Source organism: Pocillopora damicornis, chromosome 3 (genome assembly GCF_964200805.1).
Source record: "Pocillopora damicornis chromosome 3, jaPocDami1.2, whole genome shotgun sequence".
Classification (NCBI taxonomy): domain Eukaryota; kingdom Metazoa; phylum Cnidaria; class Anthozoa; order Scleractinia; family Pocilloporidae; genus Pocillopora; species Pocillopora damicornis.
The window spans coordinates 26277140-26296207 of record NC_142672.1 but is presented as its reverse complement, the minus strand read 5'-3'; the positions used below and the strand labels follow the sequence as shown (position 1 = coordinate 26296207).

Below are 19068 nucleotides of genomic sequence, written 5' to 3'. Positions count from 1 at the left end.
ATGCTCTAGAACGCTACAAACGGTCAATTCTGATGACGTCACACCCAAAATAAATGTAACCGATAACATGAGTAGCTTTATATTTTTAAGAGTTCAAGTCGTGTGTTGAAGAATACTAAATGGTTTTTTAAGTGAGATTCGCAGCCAAAACTTATTGGAGAGTCTCACTGGGGTTAACCGTTAGCCGTAAATCGGCCAAAACAAATTTAGCTGTTAGGCGTAAAATCATTCACCGTTAGTCGCAAAAAATTTAATTATAAAATTCTTTTTCTGGTGACACAATGAAAATATATTAACTGTTAACCATTTATTAGGCGTAAAATCACTCCCCGTTAGTCGCAAAAAATTTAATTATGAAAATTTTTTTCTGGTGACACAATGGAAAGATATTAACTGTTAACCATTAATTGATCAAAACTTTAATCATTAGCCATGAGAGCCACCCCTTCATTAAGACCTTCTTAGTGGTGTTCAGTAGAGGCTGAATTTATCCTTTCTTTGTTTAGCTATACAGTGATCGTCTTTCCAACCTTTCACCACCTTTAGCTTCAGATTAGGAGGATTAAATCGGTTTTAAGACAAGAGTACCTCTTAGTTTACCCTATTTTAGCGGATAATTAAACTAAACAGACTCCAATTAACTTTCGTTCTCTGAGCCATTTTCATGTTCCTCGTCCGACTGCAGACGGTGACTTTTCATAACCACTCCTACTTGAGAGTTTGCATCTTGTGACGATAGTTTCGCGTGGGACTTTTTATTTCTCCTAAAGTTAAGAGAAATGCAAACAACACATCATATTACTACAAAACTGAACGCATCTGGTGGATTTTGTTTTGGCGGGTGTTCATTTTTAATTTGTTGAGTACATCACAAAAGCTCATTCGCTTTTAGGGTGACAAATCTTTCGCTATTGAGTTAAAAACGAGAAGCGTTTGCTGTTTCCCGGGTGTTTTTCCTAGTTAATATTCAGGGTCAACGCGAACGTTCTAAACAAATTTAAAAAGAGGTGGTCTACTTCATCGATTAATTAGAATTAACGTACTCGCAGTGGAAAAAGTCTAAAAAAAATAATTAAGGCCAGGTACCATCGACTGAGCTAAATAAACTACATGATTAGGGAGAAAGGCAAATTTACGATGACTTTTGTTTCCTACTGTATTTGTGCAATCAGTAGCGAAATGGTGTTAACTAAGTAACTGATCAAACTCCAAAAAAGAAACGAAGTATGATAAGTTAATTACAGTTTATTATAGAAAAAAGAAGTCATAATTTCATTTTTCTAAGAAATAATTAGACGAATGAATCGATTAGATAGAAACAGACGATATCTTACCAATATACAATCCCAGCAATTGTGACAATGACCACCAAACAACAGACACCAATCAAAGCCCATTTCCAATCATTGTTGCTTGTTTCAACCGGTCCTGTTGGTGGTGACCCGGTAACTGTGACGGTCCTGTTTTCCTTCAAACCTACATTTTTGGTAAATTTGAATGATTGGATTAAAAACAAAAGGAACTTTATCATTCATTGATTTGTTTTGTATTCCATGAAACAACTGATCCTTTAGGCTACAAGTCTCTCGTATATCTATCTATCTATCTATCTATCTATCTATCTATCTATCTATCTATCTATCTATCTATCTATCTATCTATATATATATATATACATATGTTATTCACAGGCCAGTAGGTCTCAGTTTTGGGAAAAAGTGTGAGAAAGGTCTTAAGTTCCACCCGAGGCCATAGCCTAAACTAGGTTTGCTTAACTTATTTACCGAAGGAAACAAGATTGTGATCCCCTAAATTTGAAAAGAAGAAAATTAATGAATGTATGCAACTTACCGATTGACGCAGACATCGCGGAGCTCGTAACAGCTGGAGTGGATAATTAGATTCATCAGAACAATGTCATTTAAGAGCATAAAGGCGTTATTTGGAATGAAAATAATGAACGATACCACAAAGAAGGCGTGGAAGGCCAAAGCAACACACATACACAATCAATCGGCTCTTTTTTTGATATTGAATCACTATATTAATCTCATTAATTCCACCGACAGGGAGAAAAACATTATGTAATTACTCTTTGACGCTGAAATCTTCTTACTGACAGGCGAAGAGACAACTGCACGCTTACTCGTTGATGAAGCTAGTGGCGATAGAGTTGGACTCCTTTTCCGTGTGGTACTCAGCGATCCAGTGATCGACAAACTGGAAAAACTTGGGAAGATTAAAGCAGAGAGGCTTGAGAAGACAGTTGCGTTCTGAACATGGCTTGGAGTTGAGCTTTTGGAAATTGAAGCATTCTCCGAAAGGAACACTTTTAAAGCTGCGAAAGACAGAATAAAATGAAGAGATTGGACTTAACATGATAGGAAAACCTTGTTATCTTAGCTAGTATTTACAAATCAACGGAAATGACAACTTTATGATGCGAAAGTAACGCTCGGTTTTTTGCGTTGTTTTCAAGAGTATATCTACTTTGTTTTCTGCATTATATATAATCTAATGACAAAATGTATTTGTAACTGCGTTATCGTCTTTTGGTCCTTTGTTTGGCTTAAACCGGGGTGACACAGTCTTGCATGACAGAAAAGCTCTTTACTTTTTTACTCATATGCATTTGTGAATACAGAGAGGCTAAATTGTGATGACTGCATAGAAAGGGCACTATTCTCTTGGACCAGTCATGCACTTGTAGTGCATGTAAAATAGATGTGGGTTGAATCGGTAAATGACTGTTACACAGTGAGACTAGCTTTGGGCTGTTGATTCAGAGGAAGATTAATGAAAAGATTTGTTCCATACCTGCTGAAAGACTTTGTGTTGCAGGAGCTTGAGTAGTGGTGAGTGAAACATTCGCTGTGGTGAATGCAATGCTGGTTGTGCCGCATACATGATAAGATCTTGGAAAAACTAAAAAAAAGGAATTTCCGAAAATTTATACCTTGAATTGATAAACCACCGTAGGCTAAATTGATTAGGCAAATCGTGATTTTCCTGCTGTTACACTGACTTTTGATTCAAGACAATAAAGATGAGGATATTCAGCCTAAAAAAAGCTCACGAAGGTCCCAAAGCATTATGGTTTTTCGTGAGCTTTCTTTGTGTTGTGAGCGCGACTACTACTGAGTATTCTTCGTGATGAAAAGACCTTTGAAGATCATTGAACGCATTTGCTTTTCATCAGACAGTAACCAAACTGTCTCGAAGATGGGTCATTTTATGGTGCTATTCATTCTAAAACACGAGCTTTTTTTGTCATTGTAATGTTGGTCCTAATACACTCAGCTGCGCCTCGCATGCCACTTTTCGTTCTTGCCACACTGATTTCGACGCCATGCATGAAATGACGCACACCAACATAGAATCTTTTACACATTTACTATTCCATGAGCGTTGGATGTAAGTTGGCTATAATCTTAATCGTATTCTACAAACGCGAATGAAATCAACTCATTATTAAATTTTCCTCTTTTCAGTAATGATGTGTGAGCTTACTAAATTGGCTTTAACTCTCAAATTTTCCTCGAATTTAGACGACCGGAAGTTAATGTTACTTCCGACAGCCAAAACGACAAAACTTGAATCACTTGACAAGAGCGAAGCTTCGCGACCGAATGAAAATTCAACGCTATGTAATTTACGCAGTCGGAACTAGATATTTGCACGAGATACGATGATTTCCGATCTAAGAGATGTTTAAGGGTACAATACCTTCGATACAAGTATTCAAGCATGTTTAGTCTCAGCATATCGACACGCAGAAACGTTGTGTACAGCTTGTTCAAGTGTTTTGTTTGTCTGGAACCGAGCAAAGCAAGTGATCAAGGTCAGATTTTGTTTGGGTATCCTGAAATCATTTTCTCACCCCGAATGCTCGAGTTACGAACTACAAATTTAACGATTCGAGCATTCAGTTCAAATAAGAAAACTTCAAGCTTATCCTGAAGCGTTGTGCACGTTTACAAATGTTTTGCTGTGCGGTAGAGAGCGGAGGAATCAATGTCATGGCGACTCTAAACCACTTCAAAGGTCAACTTTTGTAACCAAAAGTCCTTTTAGCACATTGAAATTTCGACGCAAAATTGCCAAGGCATCCTGAAATTTTGAAGGTAACCAGCTGTTCTTCCTGCTGCGATAGTATCATCCTTTCTAACATGACGCTTTTAATTTCATTTCGGCTGCATGCAAAGTCACCATTCAGTTATACTACGAGGTTTCAAAATGTGTAAGAATGTTTTCCGTTCAAACCAGCTTGGGATAGACTTCTTGGAGCTCAAAGTATACAATTAACATATTAAGAAATACCCCATTCGAAAAAAAATTTGCCTGTAAATGTAGCTCTTTCAAGCGACAAAATTAGCTTTGGAGAGAACGATTATTCAATCCTAGATGCATGCGATACAAATTATGGCTGGAAAAAGGAAACTGAGCTTGCTCTTTCGGCGACGTTTACGCTCCTTTCTGAACGGTAAAATTCATTTTGAATTTGTTAATATGCTCTAAACGTATTTTCCAGCAGGACATTTTTTTTTTCAAGTCGTACGGTTCTAGTAAACAATGATTGAAGTAAATTTATTTCGCGGGTCTTGTACATGCATGAAATTCGTTGGTTTTTCGTATCTACACAGCATATTCAGCATTTCTTTACATAACGCTCTTTTCTCAAACTTTCTCTTGGTCCATGATTTTCGGGTACTACGCGATTACTTGATAAACGCGACACAATTGTATTGAAACCAAGAGAATATCGGTTGATATTCTCTTAATTGAAACTCTTCTATAAAAGAATAATAGAATATAAAAAAATTGGGTTTATGTTTTTATGCGTGTATCGAAGAATGAATACACTTGGGAAGTTTGGAGAGCACTCAGGAAGCTAAATTTGCTCTCGGTTTCGCCTCGAACAACTCTTACGCTTCTCTTTTGCTCTCCAAACTTCCCGCGTGTATCCGAACCTCGATACACGCGCGCTAAGCATGAATCAGTTGTTAAAAATGGTGCTGCTCGTTGTACCCTAGTTCTTCTTCACTTCCGTGGAAACCCAAAGTTTTGTCGCTCCGCTGCTCTGCATTCACTAGCCATAACGAAAAAGCATCTCAAGGCGAGCATATCTTTCAAAACAAAATTTGCAGGACATTGATGGCCAGAAATTGGACTGGTATGTCCTTGCGTAGGTGGAAAAAGTTGAGAAGCACGAACTCTACAACTCTTTCCAAAATTAATTAAATTTACCTCTTCCGTTTCACGTCCTGTATCAGTTAGTGAGAATGTGGCCCGCTTAGATTTACTAAAACCGTACTAATCACTTTACTCCACTTTTTAACAGTATCATTTGAATCAAGTGTTGGATGGAAACTGAGTAACGTTATGAGCTGTAATATTTATTATTCAAAAGATACTGAGAGACGGTTGTCGAGGTTTGCTCAGACCTAAGGTAAATAAATGAACTGTTTTTAAGAGAAAATGTTTCATGTGTAGACGACAATGTTGAATGGCCGGAAATTGACGTACTTTAAAAAAGAAGCAAATGCATGACACGAGGTTGATCACATGCAGCACTTTTTCAAACGGATGAGTCATTCACGCAGAATTAAGATAAACTTAACTTCAATGACGTCCCTCTCAATTTAACAAAACAAACGTGCCTTTTTCAACGAGCCAAGTCTGAAGACTAGCGAATACAACTGATCCATAAAAAGAGGATACTTACCCAGCAATAAAACTGGGAGAAGAAATGAAACTTCAGCCGCTCGCATGTTGCCCTGGAGAGACTCAATTTCATACGGGTATGGCTATTTAAATGTTCGGTCGGCGTTTAAGTCTCTGGTCAACCGAGACACGTTTATTGCTGATGATCCGGGCGACAACCACCGGTGGACCCATGTAAAGGTCGATAACAAAGTGTGATCGTTTAGGTGATTGCACGTGACAAGTATGACGACTCCTTTCCAAATACTCTATTTTGACTAATAAATGCTTTCCCTTTTTTTAAAAAAAAGTTTTTTCTTTTCGTTTCGTTTTTCCTCGGGCGTGAAGTACGCGTGATTGGAATTTGGACCGATTAAAGGGAAAAATTCCCAACCAGTGCCAAGAGGTTAAAAAGAACAAATTAGTTACTTGTTTCGTGACTTTTTTTATATGATAGATATAAAAAAAAATTAGATTGCAGGTTTTTCTGAGAGAGATTACTGGAGATATTTAGGACGTATTAAGTATTTTAATAAAGCCAGAATTATTTCGTTCAGTTTCTCATCACGAGGGATCTCCTGGTGCATCGAGGACACGTGTTTAATCAAAGACTTGGCAACTGGTAGCAAAGGATACTTTATTTCGTTTTCCAAGAGTCTTAATGCTTGAAATTCGAGGGAAACAATATGGTATTCTCCAAAGGACCATTCATTAAGTGATTTGTTCTATAACACGACGAAGGCACTAGCAGACGGCTTGTGGAAACAAATCAAAACTTTATTGATAAGTTACATGCAAGAACGCAAAATACAATGCTTAAAACGTTCGTTATGGTTGGCTAAAAATGTGTTAAATAATCGAATTTCAGGGAAAAAAATTTAAAATACTGTTGCAGGCCAATGCTTGTCAATGCTGTTGTCGTGTAGTTTGCCCTGCTTTTTTTTTCCTTGCGCAGGGATAAATATTGGCAATTAATAGGACCAAGTGGAGTCCAATCCGGTCTCTAATCATACGAGTGATTTACAAAATCGGACGACCGTGAGGAGTCCGATTTGTTAATCACGAGTAAAGTTGTAGACAGAATTGAACCAATTAATCAAAAGTATGACAAAATGTGAGAATGGAACTAGACATAGTTATACGTTTTCATAAAAAAAAGAAAAATAATTAATAATGGTAATAGGACCGAGCGAATTCGGTCTGTAATCATACGAGTAATTAACATGATTAACTCGGGAAAACGCGAGACAACAGCACGCGCACATGACCTGTTCTGTCCACTTACACATACATCATTCGCTAACTGTCCCTTTAACTGTCCTATTACAAGCATGACACGTATATTGTCCAACTAGTGCTCATAAAATTTTTTTGGTGGTGATAACCAATCACGTTCGAGAATTTTGATATAGTTTGGATTAAGGTCAAAAAATAGTTCGCTTAGGGACCAGTAAAGTCATTATTTATCGCCTGGGAGAGGGGGGGGGGGAAGAGTTTGAGGGGGATCACATGGCTTAAGGGGAAGTGGAGGGGGACAATGAGTCTAAAGACGATGTGATTACATTGAGGAGCGAGGTCACTCAGCCTTAATCGAGACGACTTGACTTAATGCTTGTTCATATACCTACAGACTTGATGTGATGCTTGTGTTTGTGGACTTTACCCAATTCACACCTTAACTTAAAAATGTTTTAAAGTTGTTTTGTTAAACATAGTTTAATTTTTTTCTTCGTAGAAACTATTTGACCTAATATTTATTGACTTAAAATGTAGCACATTGGAAATGCAAGTTAGTAAGTACTTGAATCCTACGGAAAATTAAGTTTTTCAGTTCTCTGTTTATAATTTTCATACAGTAAAAACTAGCTTAACAAACCATGTTTTGCTGGTGTCAATAGGGATTAATCAATATCAAATGTCAAGATTAATTTAATTCAATAACACTAACACCAGCTGTATAGAGAGAGTAGCAAACCTGTCTGCGTTCACATACAAATCTAATTACTTTTGTGGGTGTTTTTATCCTTTTGGTATATCACACACATTGTTTTAATTACATTGAGTATTGACCATTAGACATAACTGAAGTTTAAATGAAATATTTGTCACTTATAGAATTCTGGCTGTTTTAACGTCTTTCAGTTTGCACCAAATGAATTTGAAAACACGCAGAATACGACAGCTTACATTGCTCTAAGAAGAAAACTGATACAAACGAGGTTAACTCGTTTCTAAAAAGGAGAAAAAAATTTAACGAGCTGTGTCATTAACACACTGTAACATAGCCCTCTATTTACTCGCAATGTTATACACTCTTAACGGTCGTCGGCGCAAAACAGATTAACCGACAAAACAGGATTGCGTTTTGAACAACAAATTATGCTGAGTGGGAACCACTCTCAAAACTGTTTTCCTTCTTCAGTCCTGACTGTTGTGCAGCAATACCCTCCTGAGAAGGGTCTGTTATAGGTTTCACATCACGTTTTCTTTTCCTCATGCTAAAATCAAATATTTTAAATGTTAACGTACTGAAGGTAAGATGTAACTCCTTCACGTATGCACTTATAGGAAGGATTATACAAACAATTTTTAAACTTAATTTTTGTTGTCAATAGGCATGTTAAAGTGTTTTCAGCACGTCGTTGAGTTCCTCATAAGTCAATGGTGGAAATCAGAAAGTGTTAATTTTGGGTTTTTATAGGGGAACTTAGATCTTTTTCCTCCTAAGCTCGTGTTAAACATTCATCAACTTTTGTTTTCGTGATAAGATTTTTATTCTTAATCCAAAGTGTTGAAGGACAAATCAAACCTTTCTAGCTCAATAGCGTTTCATGAGGTATAGCCTTTAGGCAAGAGATTCTCCACAAAATCTCATAGTCACCCTAGAAGCCACACTAAGATTCTGCCTCGGGCATTATCCTTTGATTATATTCAAGCCGCGTGATGGGTTAAGGAACCTGTCTTTGCAACTTAGAGGAAGTGATTTCAAATTTATAGAAATGATATCTTACCAGAATATTAGCAAACCAATTAGGATGATGATGACAACCACACCAATAACTACACCAATAACAATCCATTTCCAATCATCGTCTGCTGGCTCAGCTGGTCCCGCTGTTGGTGACTCAGTAGTTGTGCTGGGTTTGAATAAAGTCTCTATATCAGTGATGTTGGCTCCAATGGCTTTCTCGATGTCACTCTTGTAAGCTATTACAATGTCGACCAAGGTGTCACGATGAAGAACTGAGTTATTTCCGATGAAACCACCAGCAGGCTGCTTTACGTAAAATGCTACCTGGAGAGAGTCTGATGAGTTCTTGGGGTAACCAGGCAAAAGATGAACTTCGTCAGCCGTGTAAATGTCGTAAAGAGAACGTCTGGAAAGAGAAAAGAGCAAACGAATAAGATTGAAATATGTTAGCACGTTAACGTTAGCAAACCAAAACTAGACAAACAAAAAATGAATTAAAAAGTAGATAACGATGATAATAACCATAAATAATAATAGTAATTTTGTCACTTGTTTTCACGCAGCATCTTATCCTTTCTCCTTTTTTAAGCACAATGTTTACGAAGAAGAATAAAGATGATAATTTCTTTAATATCAACAATATCAAAAAGATCTTTTTACCAAGAATATGTTTGTAGGATTATGATTTTAATTTATTTGTATGATGAGTTCTAGATGATAATAATAATAGAAGCAAGAAAAGAAAAGATATAAAGGGAAAGCGGACAGAACCAAACAAACCAAAAACCAATAAAACAAACGAAACCAGCAACAATAAAAAAAAATTAAACCTTAGACACACGTAACACTTACCTATTCCGTCGTGAATTTTTAAGTCCACATTTTGTCCTGTTCTTACTGCAGAAATCTGATGCGACTCTCGCCAAAACCTCTTTAAAAGACTTGTCTCTGTTAAAATCCCATTCAGCCTGCCAAAGCAAACGTGGATAGTGATGATAATGTTTTGTTCAGAAAGAGCCCTATAAATGAAAACAAACTAATCCTTTCTTAACTCTAATCAATAGCACTGAGAACTTTGTGCTGGTGTCATTTGGAAGAGTTTTGTTCGAGTAACTGCCTATTTGCAACTTGAACCTTTTAGCGATGAGAATAAAATGTCGCACTGCCTGGTCCCCGTCAACTCTCATAAGAAACTACACAACTACACCCAAGTACGGATGCCCATTTCTATTTCGACCATTTGAGACCTTTCAGCAGAGTGCTTTGAATTAACAAACAGAGAAGCCTTGACTATGCTCTGTTCAGTAGTAAAGCACGCAGGAAGCAGCTAGAGCACGAAAGAAATGTGGAGAGAAACACAAGACTTAGTCTCGATTCTTGAGTCCTCTAGCCGCTTCTTAACTGCTTTAAACAGAACAGATCACAGTCAAGGCTCCTTTATTTGTTTTATAATTAAGAATCCGTCAAATTCCTCACGCATTACTTTCAATTTTCAATACAAACTTCATTTCCTAATAAGATACATAAAAAAAATTACTCATCTCTGATTGGTTAAGATAAATGCAGTTTTCAGGTAATTCAGTGCAGAAGAGGTTTAATTCAGTGCAAAGAAGTAACAAACCAGACATTCTGATTAGTCGATAATCAAAGCAACTCACAGATAGCCAATCAAATGCGGCCTTGGATGTCGCAACATTTGGATACGCTGAAAATTTTCGAGCGAAACAATGGCCGGCGTTTTAAGTAGGTTTTTTTTCGCCACCGCAACAACAATACAGCAGCTGGACAACAGCTTTAACATTGAAAACACTGTAAAAAGCACTCTTTTTTGGTTGTCAGTTTGGAAAAAGTGGTGTTTAGAGAGGGGAATTGCCAAGGAAATCAAGAATTACGAGCGGACCCACCTTAGCACTTGCTCGAGTGATCCTACGCCGAAATTAAAAACAAACATGGTTAAACCTCAGAAACGACGATTCCATTTCATTGAAAGGGATTCGAACACAGACTGAACAATTCCTTGAACTGTTTGGCCGGACTTTGAACTTTTTTGCGCCTTAAAGATGTGAAAATATCATTGTATACTTGTGTTTTGATCGTACGCAGTTGTTTTGACCGAACGAAAGGTTTGAATAAATAGAGAATAATACATGGCGCGCGTAGATATGGAATTTCTCTTCGAGTGTTTAACTCGATAGCTCACGAGTGAGCGTAGCGAACGAGTGAGATGTCGAGTTGAACACAAGAAGAGAAATTCCATATCTACAAGCAACCATGTCTTATTTTGTTTATCATATAAACACAATAGCCCTTTACTGACAAGAAAAGCCAACTTCATTGATGAATGAAAATAAATGAATCGACAATACCCGAATAACAATCGTAGAGTGCGTTGGCGCTAACTCTTAAGATGGAAAATTGCGTTGAATCATGATTAGAAAACCAACAATGGTTGTAATTTTCAATTTACAAAATTCTCATTTACTGACTTTGTCCTTACTGACAGAAGAAGTCTTTCAGGTAAACGGCCAAAATCGGCAGTTTATGTGATAAACTATTTTTGCACTTAACGTGCGCGCTTTGCTTTTGCATAATTGTGATGAGCTATCTCGTATTTTTTCATGTATATTATTAATACGTAATCACGTGAGTTTTCTCGTGCAATGTGGAATAAATAAGCTCTTGTTAATTTTTTCAAAGACCGCAAATTGCACTTGCCCTACGGGCTCGTGCAATTTTGATAGTCTTTGAAAAAACTTACTTGTGCTTACTTATTCCAAATTGCACTCGAAACCATGTGATTACCTATACAAAGCGAACGACAGTGACGACAAGATATTAAAGAACTAAAAATGGCGCCGAGTGTATTGTTGAGTTGCATAAGCACGCGGAAATTTTTAAGAAAACGCGGGAAGTGCGGAGAAGCACTGGCCGAAGGCGAGTAAACACTTCTGCTTTTTCTTCACCGCAGTGCACATATGTGATTTTCATATATCTACAGAATTCGAAAGTTAATTGTTCTGTAAAATCCGGCCAAATTGTGGTTCATAAAAACACGCAAGTTTTTTTTCACATGACAGTAAGAAAACAAACTACTTAGAGCGTGTGTTTATAAATGGACGACAGCCGAATCCACAGGAACATGAAGATTGCTCGTGATGCCAGCGCCGTAAAACTCGGCTGCTCTGACTGATGTGGCCTTCCAATCAACGCATCTTAAAGGATATCAGAGCGAGCTCTTTGAGATGTTCACTCAAATTCTTCGGTCACCCTTCGAGTTCACAACCTATGGCAGCACGCGTTATAACTGAACTTCATTATAAAGTGTGATTTACACACATCTTGTGTATTGTGTTTTCCTTGCGACTTCTTGATTATGATATCGTTGTCGAACAAGTAGAGTTACCCACCCTACTTGGAATTGAAAACTGAACAGCCTGTTCCTTTTCGTATTCTGATGCGTTTTTTGGTTTAGGTGGTGGTTGTTTAGGGGCTGGACGACCTTTCTCCAAACCTAGATGGTTACAAAAAATTGTACGATAAATTGAATAAATGGGCAAATTCAGGTAATTTGTGTCCTAATTTAAGCTGATCTAGCCTCTTAAACTACATATCTCGATTCTTCTGTCGTGTAATTCTAGTTCATGTACAATTTGTATAAACGCATCATGTGACTGCACATACCAGAGCCAGAACTGAGGAGGTGTCACTCCCCAGTTCTCAATACTTGAGTCCAATGCAATAAAATCTAAGAGAGTTCATTCAAATAGAGAGAGGATAGCCAGATATAGGTTCTTGTTTATACATTATGCAGTCCTTCCAAAATCCGGTGGTCAGATATGTATTGCGTTAAGATCTTTCTCTTAGAGAGGAGAAAGTATGTCTCTTTCTAAATAGCAATTAGTTACCTTGGCATTTTCCATCAATGAAGTACAAGTCTTGCTCACATTCACACTTGTAAGAGCCCCGAGTGTTGACGCACTTGTGGAAATCATCCGTGCAACTGTACAAGTCATCATTCAGACATTCATTGATATCTTGGTAAAAAATCGTGATGAAATTATTAGCAATTCAAATAAAGGACCCATTTATGTGTGATCGTAATTGAGTAAAGCGGAAAACACCTGTAAGAGATAACCTTAATGAACTGGTGAGCCTTAAAGCGGGTATAGTAGGAATAACTCAATCCGCCTTTCGCTCCTAAGAGTGACCGAAGATGAATTTCTCTTCACAGTTTCAATACATTTTCGAGCAGAAAGCTAATGGAAAGAAAGAAAAATAGCAATTGAGGGATATCTTTTGATTTAACAACAAATTCAAAGAACAAAAATAACAAGAAATGTATAGCAGTTGCTGTAAAGGATCGATATTTGATCAAGGAAAGTTTAAGGTATACATGATACGAAGCAGAGGCGAGGAACCTACTGGCAGAAGTGGTGACAGCGAATCATGTTCAATCTGATATGGGTAAGTCGCAGAGTGCGAACAATTACCTTCACACTCATAGCCGTCTTTCTTCAACTCATAACCTTCCGTACACGAACAGTTATAACTTCCTTCGGTATTTATACAAGTCTGACTGCAACGATGGAGCTCTTTAGCTGGATCACATTCATTGATGTCTATACAGAGATAGAAAAAAATAATAACTTAGCAATAGGAAACAAATGTATTTGTTGGAAGTGCTTACATTTTCTAATGACAGAAATGAGCCACAGCGCCTTTTTCATACGTGTCCAGACTTGCATAGCAGGTGAAACAAAGCATGCATATTACATAATGTAAATTAGAGGAAATTAAGCAATAACTGGCTCGATTGAGACAAAATTGAACATTGTTAATCCTAAAGTTCCTCGATTATGAAGCCATTTTCATCATTTTAGTTCCAGAGATGTTCAATGAATAAAAGATCTTAAAGATACCTTTACATGTCTTTCCATCACTTTGCAGCTCGAAATTAGCATAACAAGCACAAGTTGCTCTCCCGCTGCTTCCCTTAAAGCAAACATGACTGCAGCCATGACCAGAAATACATGGGTCTTTAGCTGTGAGAGAAAGTCATCGGAAATAATACAGGTAAGAAGTCAGGCATGTCATTGCTGTTATTTTGGTTTGGCGAAAGGAAATTGTGAAGAATGATAGTCATCTTTTTTAACTCCTTAAATTTCAAGTTTATCCTGTAATCCTTTATTTTGACAGAATTTTAAAAATAAATTATTTCACGGCTCTGGAGAATGTACTACGTGGAGTATTCGTATAAAGGTCCTCCTCTTGCTTGAATTGGCTGGATTCCTCTTTATTTCTTTAGTAGAAGAGGACTGCGCGTATTTACGACGTTGCTATAGCTAGGGAACTAAGCTATCAACTTTTCCGTTTGATAACACAGACATTTCTGTTACCATTCAATGTTATATGATAAGCATACGTGGTTAGTGAGCACATTTCCTGCCTAAAAGAAAAAAACTTCCCCGGAAAATAAGTCCTTACCTGTTGGCATTCGCATAAACAATGAATAGCTATATTTTTAGTCCTCAGAAATGAACCACTTACCAACACACTTCCTCCAATCAGTTGGGTCAGTTTTAAAATATTCGTCACATGAACAGTTATAACTTCCCACACTATTATTGCATTTCTGCATACAGTCATTAGTCGGAAGGCATTCATTAATATCTAAGAGAAATAAATGGTACTCATTATCAGTTGTTACCGTTGCAAAACTCTGTTTTGTAGGGAAAAAGTTAATAATAATACTATTGATGGTGCTATTGAGCATGACAACGATGATATTTTATCTTCAGAATATCCGCCAAAACGACTCTTCGCCTGTGAATTATATACTGCAAACATTAGAAGGAAAGCCCTTCTTATTACCAAAGAGAGGGCGTGCTTTAAATAGATTTTTCATAGAATGTAATTTATAGTCTGAACAGCTTCGTGTTTTGGGAGGCAAAAATCTAAATGTTTGCAACAGAGTGCTGCAAAGTGTTTTTTTCCGATGGTGTGGGTGCCGTGATCAAGTGGAGATTTCTAACAGGATTTACATTCAGTACCTGGAAAAAAGGCCTCGTAATGACTTATACTGATACCGCACGAAACGAGGCGGGATTGGCTCGATCGTCGCGATCTTGGCGCACATGATTATGGCAATTGGAAACCGGGAGAACTAGTTGGGCGGGTATCGAGGTGCAATGATCTCACAGACTGCGGTCTAGTTACAAATTTCATTACCTAACGGATAGAACATTTATGATAGTAACTGCTTTGCTTCAAAATAGCCAACCAAAGTACCCATTCAAATCAGTCTGTTGATTAGCGCTACAATATCTAATTTGACTTTTTTACCACCACAGCTGCGCCCGTCATCGTTCAGCTTGTATCCATTGTCACAATCACAGAAAAAAGAAGCTGGAACATTAACACATTTCTGCTTGCACGGGTTACTTTGGCATTCGTCAATATCTAATGAAAATTGCACAAAATTGGTGATTTAGTATTAGGTCTCTTCAGTACAATTTACATTCAAAATAGTTTTATAGATAGCTTCTGAAATTTTCGCTCATTCAATCGTGCATGGCTAATGCATATGGAAAATATAAATAGTACAAAACGATTCTGTTGAAAACTAAGAGTACTGAAAATGAAAATGTTAAACCCCGCAAACAAAATTGTAGAAGTTCTGGTTCGACCCATAAATGAAAAAGAAATTCAGCTTGTTTTGCTTGAGATTTTGTTCGTTTTTGGTCGAAACAAGGATTGTACTCTGAAAGACCTACTGTTGTGCTCTGATCTGCCGTATCCTTTAGTTGCATTCGATAAACCTCAAGCTCTTCCTGCCAAATCATCCACATGCCAACCCACCTACACACTGAGCTCCATCACCATTGTACCCTGATGGACAGGGTCCACATTCATATCCACTGGAATTAGCTGGTGGAGGAAGATCAGTGCAATCAACTCCCGCGTAGCACGGCTGACCATTCACTTCGCAGGCATCAATGTCCCTGTCACAGAACCTCCCTGTGTAACCTCCTTGACATTCACAGCCCATGTATATAAACTTGCTGTCAGTATTATTTGCGTCGCCTTCTTCTGGTTCCACGCACTGACCATCATGTTGGCAGGCGCACATTTTGATGATCGGACTCCAAATGGCGCTGGCATCTTGGTCGTCAACAGCAACGAAAGTCAGGCTGAACTACGAGGGAAAAAATTATTTTATGAACGTTTTAAAGCTTTGTTTTTGTTTTTCAGCCACGACCATTTTCAACCATCAAATTCTCACTTTAAGTGCCGTACGTTCAGCAAAAATTACTACAGTTACCGAGAGCTTTTGAACTGTTTATGTTCTCTTGCAGTTATGTATGAGAAGCCTTTGAGCCGTTTTTCATGTAGGTCTGTAGTGATTAAAAATCACTTATTTAGTTATATAACTTTCTATTGATTTATTTTTTCATCTACCTCTCTATCTTAAAAAGATAGTATTTTTTATTTCAAGTTTATGAAGTATTTTATGACAGTACGATATATTTTGCCTTGAGTTTCTTCAGTTATAAGAGTAATTTTGACTTCTTCTCCGATCTTTTCCGATGTATTTCTAATTGGTTATATCAGTAACTAAACATTATTTCTTGTGACTATAGAATAACTCTAATTATGCTTATAAAATAATTAAGAGATGACTGCTTGATCCAGGGAGAAGGTTTGGGATCATAGCTTATACCTTCTTTGATGAAGTAGCATTCCAGTAAAATAACAGAACAGCCCCAGTTTGGTTCCAAGTGGCTCCCACAGGTTTGTTAATCACTCGAAACGTGATAGTGCCATCGTCCACAGCTGTTATATTCAGTTCAACTATTTCGTGAAGAGTGACGTTTATTACTTCGGAAGTGTTTATTATCTTGGGTGGAAAGTTGTCTGTGAAGGCAGAGAAAATGTTTTTCGCTTAATATCTGTAAGAATGTAGGTTTCTTAATCCAGTGCAGGCCGAAAGACCACAAGGTCATTAACTTAATTAAGATCAGTTTGAAGATCACTCTGTTTTCTTCTCCATATTGTTTCAGTGGATGACAGGAGCTCATTTTTCTCTTTCTAAGGGACATTATGAATGAAGAAAGAAATGTAAAAAACCAAAAGAGAAACCAAAAACTGGTTAATTTACTCACTGAGTTTTTTCGTGTCATTCACCAGCTGAACACTAATTTCTTTGGTTGCCGAACCAATAGACAAGTCTTTTGTGGAAGCCACGTCAAACAGACATTCGTGATCATCTCCACATTGTGCTTCAGCTTTCTGTTTTAGACTGTCATTATGCCACTTGATGTTATCGGCAAACATGGGCTCAAATTCAGGGTCCGAATAAGTGGCCACGCTTTCATTATCAGCATAAGTGAAAAGAGACTGGGATTGGTTGATTTGCCCTAGAAGATATTATCATTCATCAGTATAATTGCTCAGGTAATTATAGAGATGGGAGCGCTCTGATTGGTCGAGAATTGCGTCATGTCTCGCTATAATCACCTTCTGCGAAGTGATTATGGCAGGGGCGCTAGACTTTAAAGGGGCTGTCTCGCATTTCGTCAATGTTTCCGAGGAAGTGATATACGCGATAGCAAAAAATTCAATTGCGAAGAGCTACTGAGTTAGGCAGAAAACTTTTCAAAAGAAAGATATCAAGTTTTTGCTGATTTAATTAGCAAGTTTACTCAAGTTGAGTAAACTTTCTAAACTCCTTGCTTATCCTGATACGAGTACTCATCACGATTGTACCAAAATATGCTCAATGCATTCTCTATATAAACAGGCTCGGTAATTACTGTTGAATATTCCCCTCGGCTTTGTCTCGGAGATTATTCAACAATGTTCACTTAGCCTTCGGCGATTAATTGTCAAGTAAGGCAAGAATGGGTAAGATCAATTTAAAAGATACGAAATTATGTTAAAGTAAGACTAATAAAGTTAAAACGGAACGAAAAATATATCCTCCCTTAACCTGCCTATATGACTAATAGAACAAGCTTCTATTTCCATTTTTCATTTGTTTCTTAATTTTACCGCCAAACTTTCTCACATTTAATTATACAGCGTGGTCGATAAACGGTTGCTTTCTGGTAACTTTCCTCTTTCCTAAGAGTGGCGACTGCTCTCAGGTAATCATTTATATTCTGTGAGACTAATGTCTTCTGCATTTGCAAGATCTCTTTTAAAAGGCATTGTCCTTACTTGCAAGGAAGGCAACAATACAATAACAAGTGACGGTCACACGCCACATAGCAGTACGTACAAAAGCTAAGAGCCAAAACACAAGGATCAATCCTCGATCCTTAGCATTTGCCATATTTGCTGTGAGGAAGTTTAATGCGTTTCATATTATATAATATGGTACTTACATTTGACTCCAAATCCGTAGTGAATCTCTTTTAATGATGACGTCGATGGCAAAACCGTCCCGTTCGGCAAAGTAAAGTCATCGTTAGGGTCATCGTTCCATGTTCCCAGCAATCCTTTTGTGGCGTTTTTTAAGACATCACCAAGAGTTACAACAAACGACATCATTTCCTTATTCTCGCAGAACTGTACTGATGATGTTGACGGAAAAGAAACTTGTAAACAGTTTTCCTCTGGTTTTGAGATGGAAAGATTTCTACCAACCTCCACAGTTCGATTCGTTAAATTTTTGTAGCCATTATAGGGTGTACTGTCAATCAATATATGGAGGCCACCTAACAAAATTAAATAGCAAGAGTTGGATTCTATTGATTCTAAATTGAACACTACCTTAAGAAACTCTTTGCGGTGGTCGATTTACATCATCAACTCAGATGATAAAACCAAATTTTCCTTATTAAACTCCCCAACGACACAATACAACAGTTTTTTTGTAATATTACCCCTTTAGAGGCTTTTTCCTGAATGACAAACTCTTCATAGCATTCTCACCTCCGTCTTTCACTCGAACCTCGATGGTGCTCGAGTTTTTTTCTTTAGCAGCTCCTGCTGAGAAGATTGTTGCTGTGGTTGAGTTTCCTTGAGCAAGTTTTGTTCTGGCCTGAAGATTAAATGTTCCATTTCCTGCATCCACCATAGTGTATTCACCAAGACCGTTAAACGTGTAATTCCCACCGTCCAGTGTCTTGATATGCGGATCACCCCAGAACCATCCTTTATTAAAAGACAAACACTCCTCTCAGTTTGTTTGTGTTGCAAAGAATCTGAACTATATAGAGTAAGTGGTTTGAGCCTAAGAGGAAAAGTTGAAAAAGCTCTTACTAGACAACTCTCCAATATCTAACAGTTACGAAAGATAACCTTTAATTCCAATATAGTTTTATATGACCCGTGGCTTAAATTAACAAAAACTAAATGGTACAACAACGTTTCGTACATCTTTGATACAA

At 37.4% G+C, this 19068-nt stretch overlaps 2 protein-coding genes across 12 annotated transcripts in view; both read right to left on the bottom strand.

Annotated features, from left to right (window-relative positions):
• Window positions 1–6021, bottom strand: part of LOC113684328 (uncharacterized) — a 6310-nt gene extending 289 nt beyond the window's left edge. The window contains exons 1-6 of the mRNA XM_027201677.2: window positions 5726–6021; window positions 2818–2925; window positions 2093–2338; window positions 1852–1884; window positions 1335–1476; window positions 1–764 (exon numbers count right to left, since the gene is read on the bottom strand). The exon at window positions 1–764 is cut by the window's left edge and continues 289 nt beyond it. Of these exons, the coding sequence (XP_027057478.2) occupies window positions 638–764; window positions 1335–1476; window positions 1852–1884; window positions 2093–2338; window positions 2818–2925; window positions 5726–5771 (702 nt within the window). The 5' untranslated portion in view covers window positions 5772–6021 and the 3' untranslated portion in view covers window positions 1–637. The remainder of the gene's footprint in view (window positions 765–1334; window positions 1477–1851; window positions 1885–2092; window positions 2339–2817; window positions 2926–5725) is intronic.
• Window positions 6022–7704: 1683 nt separating this feature from the next.
• The window catches only part of LOC113684320 (mucin-like protein), a 37253-nt gene continuing 25889 nt past the window's right edge, over window positions 7705–19068 (bottom strand). For all 11 annotated transcript variants that reach the window (XM_089199278.1, XM_089199283.1, XM_089199281.1 and 8 more), the window contains 14 exons: window positions 18611–18832; window positions 18061–18393; window positions 16837–17091; window positions 16395–16588; window positions 15533–15869; window positions 15017–15133; window positions 14222–14344; window positions 13594–13716; window positions 13165–13293; window positions 12580–12708; window positions 12082–12185; window positions 9527–9642; window positions 8715–9080; window positions 7705–8201 (listed from right to left, as the gene is read on the bottom strand). In XM_089199278.1, coding sequence (XP_089055404.1) covers window positions 8081–8201; window positions 8715–9080; window positions 9527–9642; window positions 12082–12185; window positions 12580–12708; window positions 13165–13293; window positions 13594–13716; window positions 14222–14344; window positions 15017–15133; window positions 15533–15869; window positions 16395–16588; window positions 16837–17091; window positions 18061–18393; window positions 18611–18832 — 2669 coding nt within the window. In that variant the 3' untranslated portion in view covers window positions 7705–8080. The remainder of the gene's footprint in view (window positions 8202–8714; window positions 9081–9526; window positions 9643–12081; window positions 12186–12579; window positions 12709–13164; window positions 13294–13593; window positions 13717–14221; window positions 14345–15016; window positions 15134–15532; window positions 15870–16394; window positions 16589–16836; window positions 17092–18060; window positions 18394–18610; window positions 18833–19068) is intronic.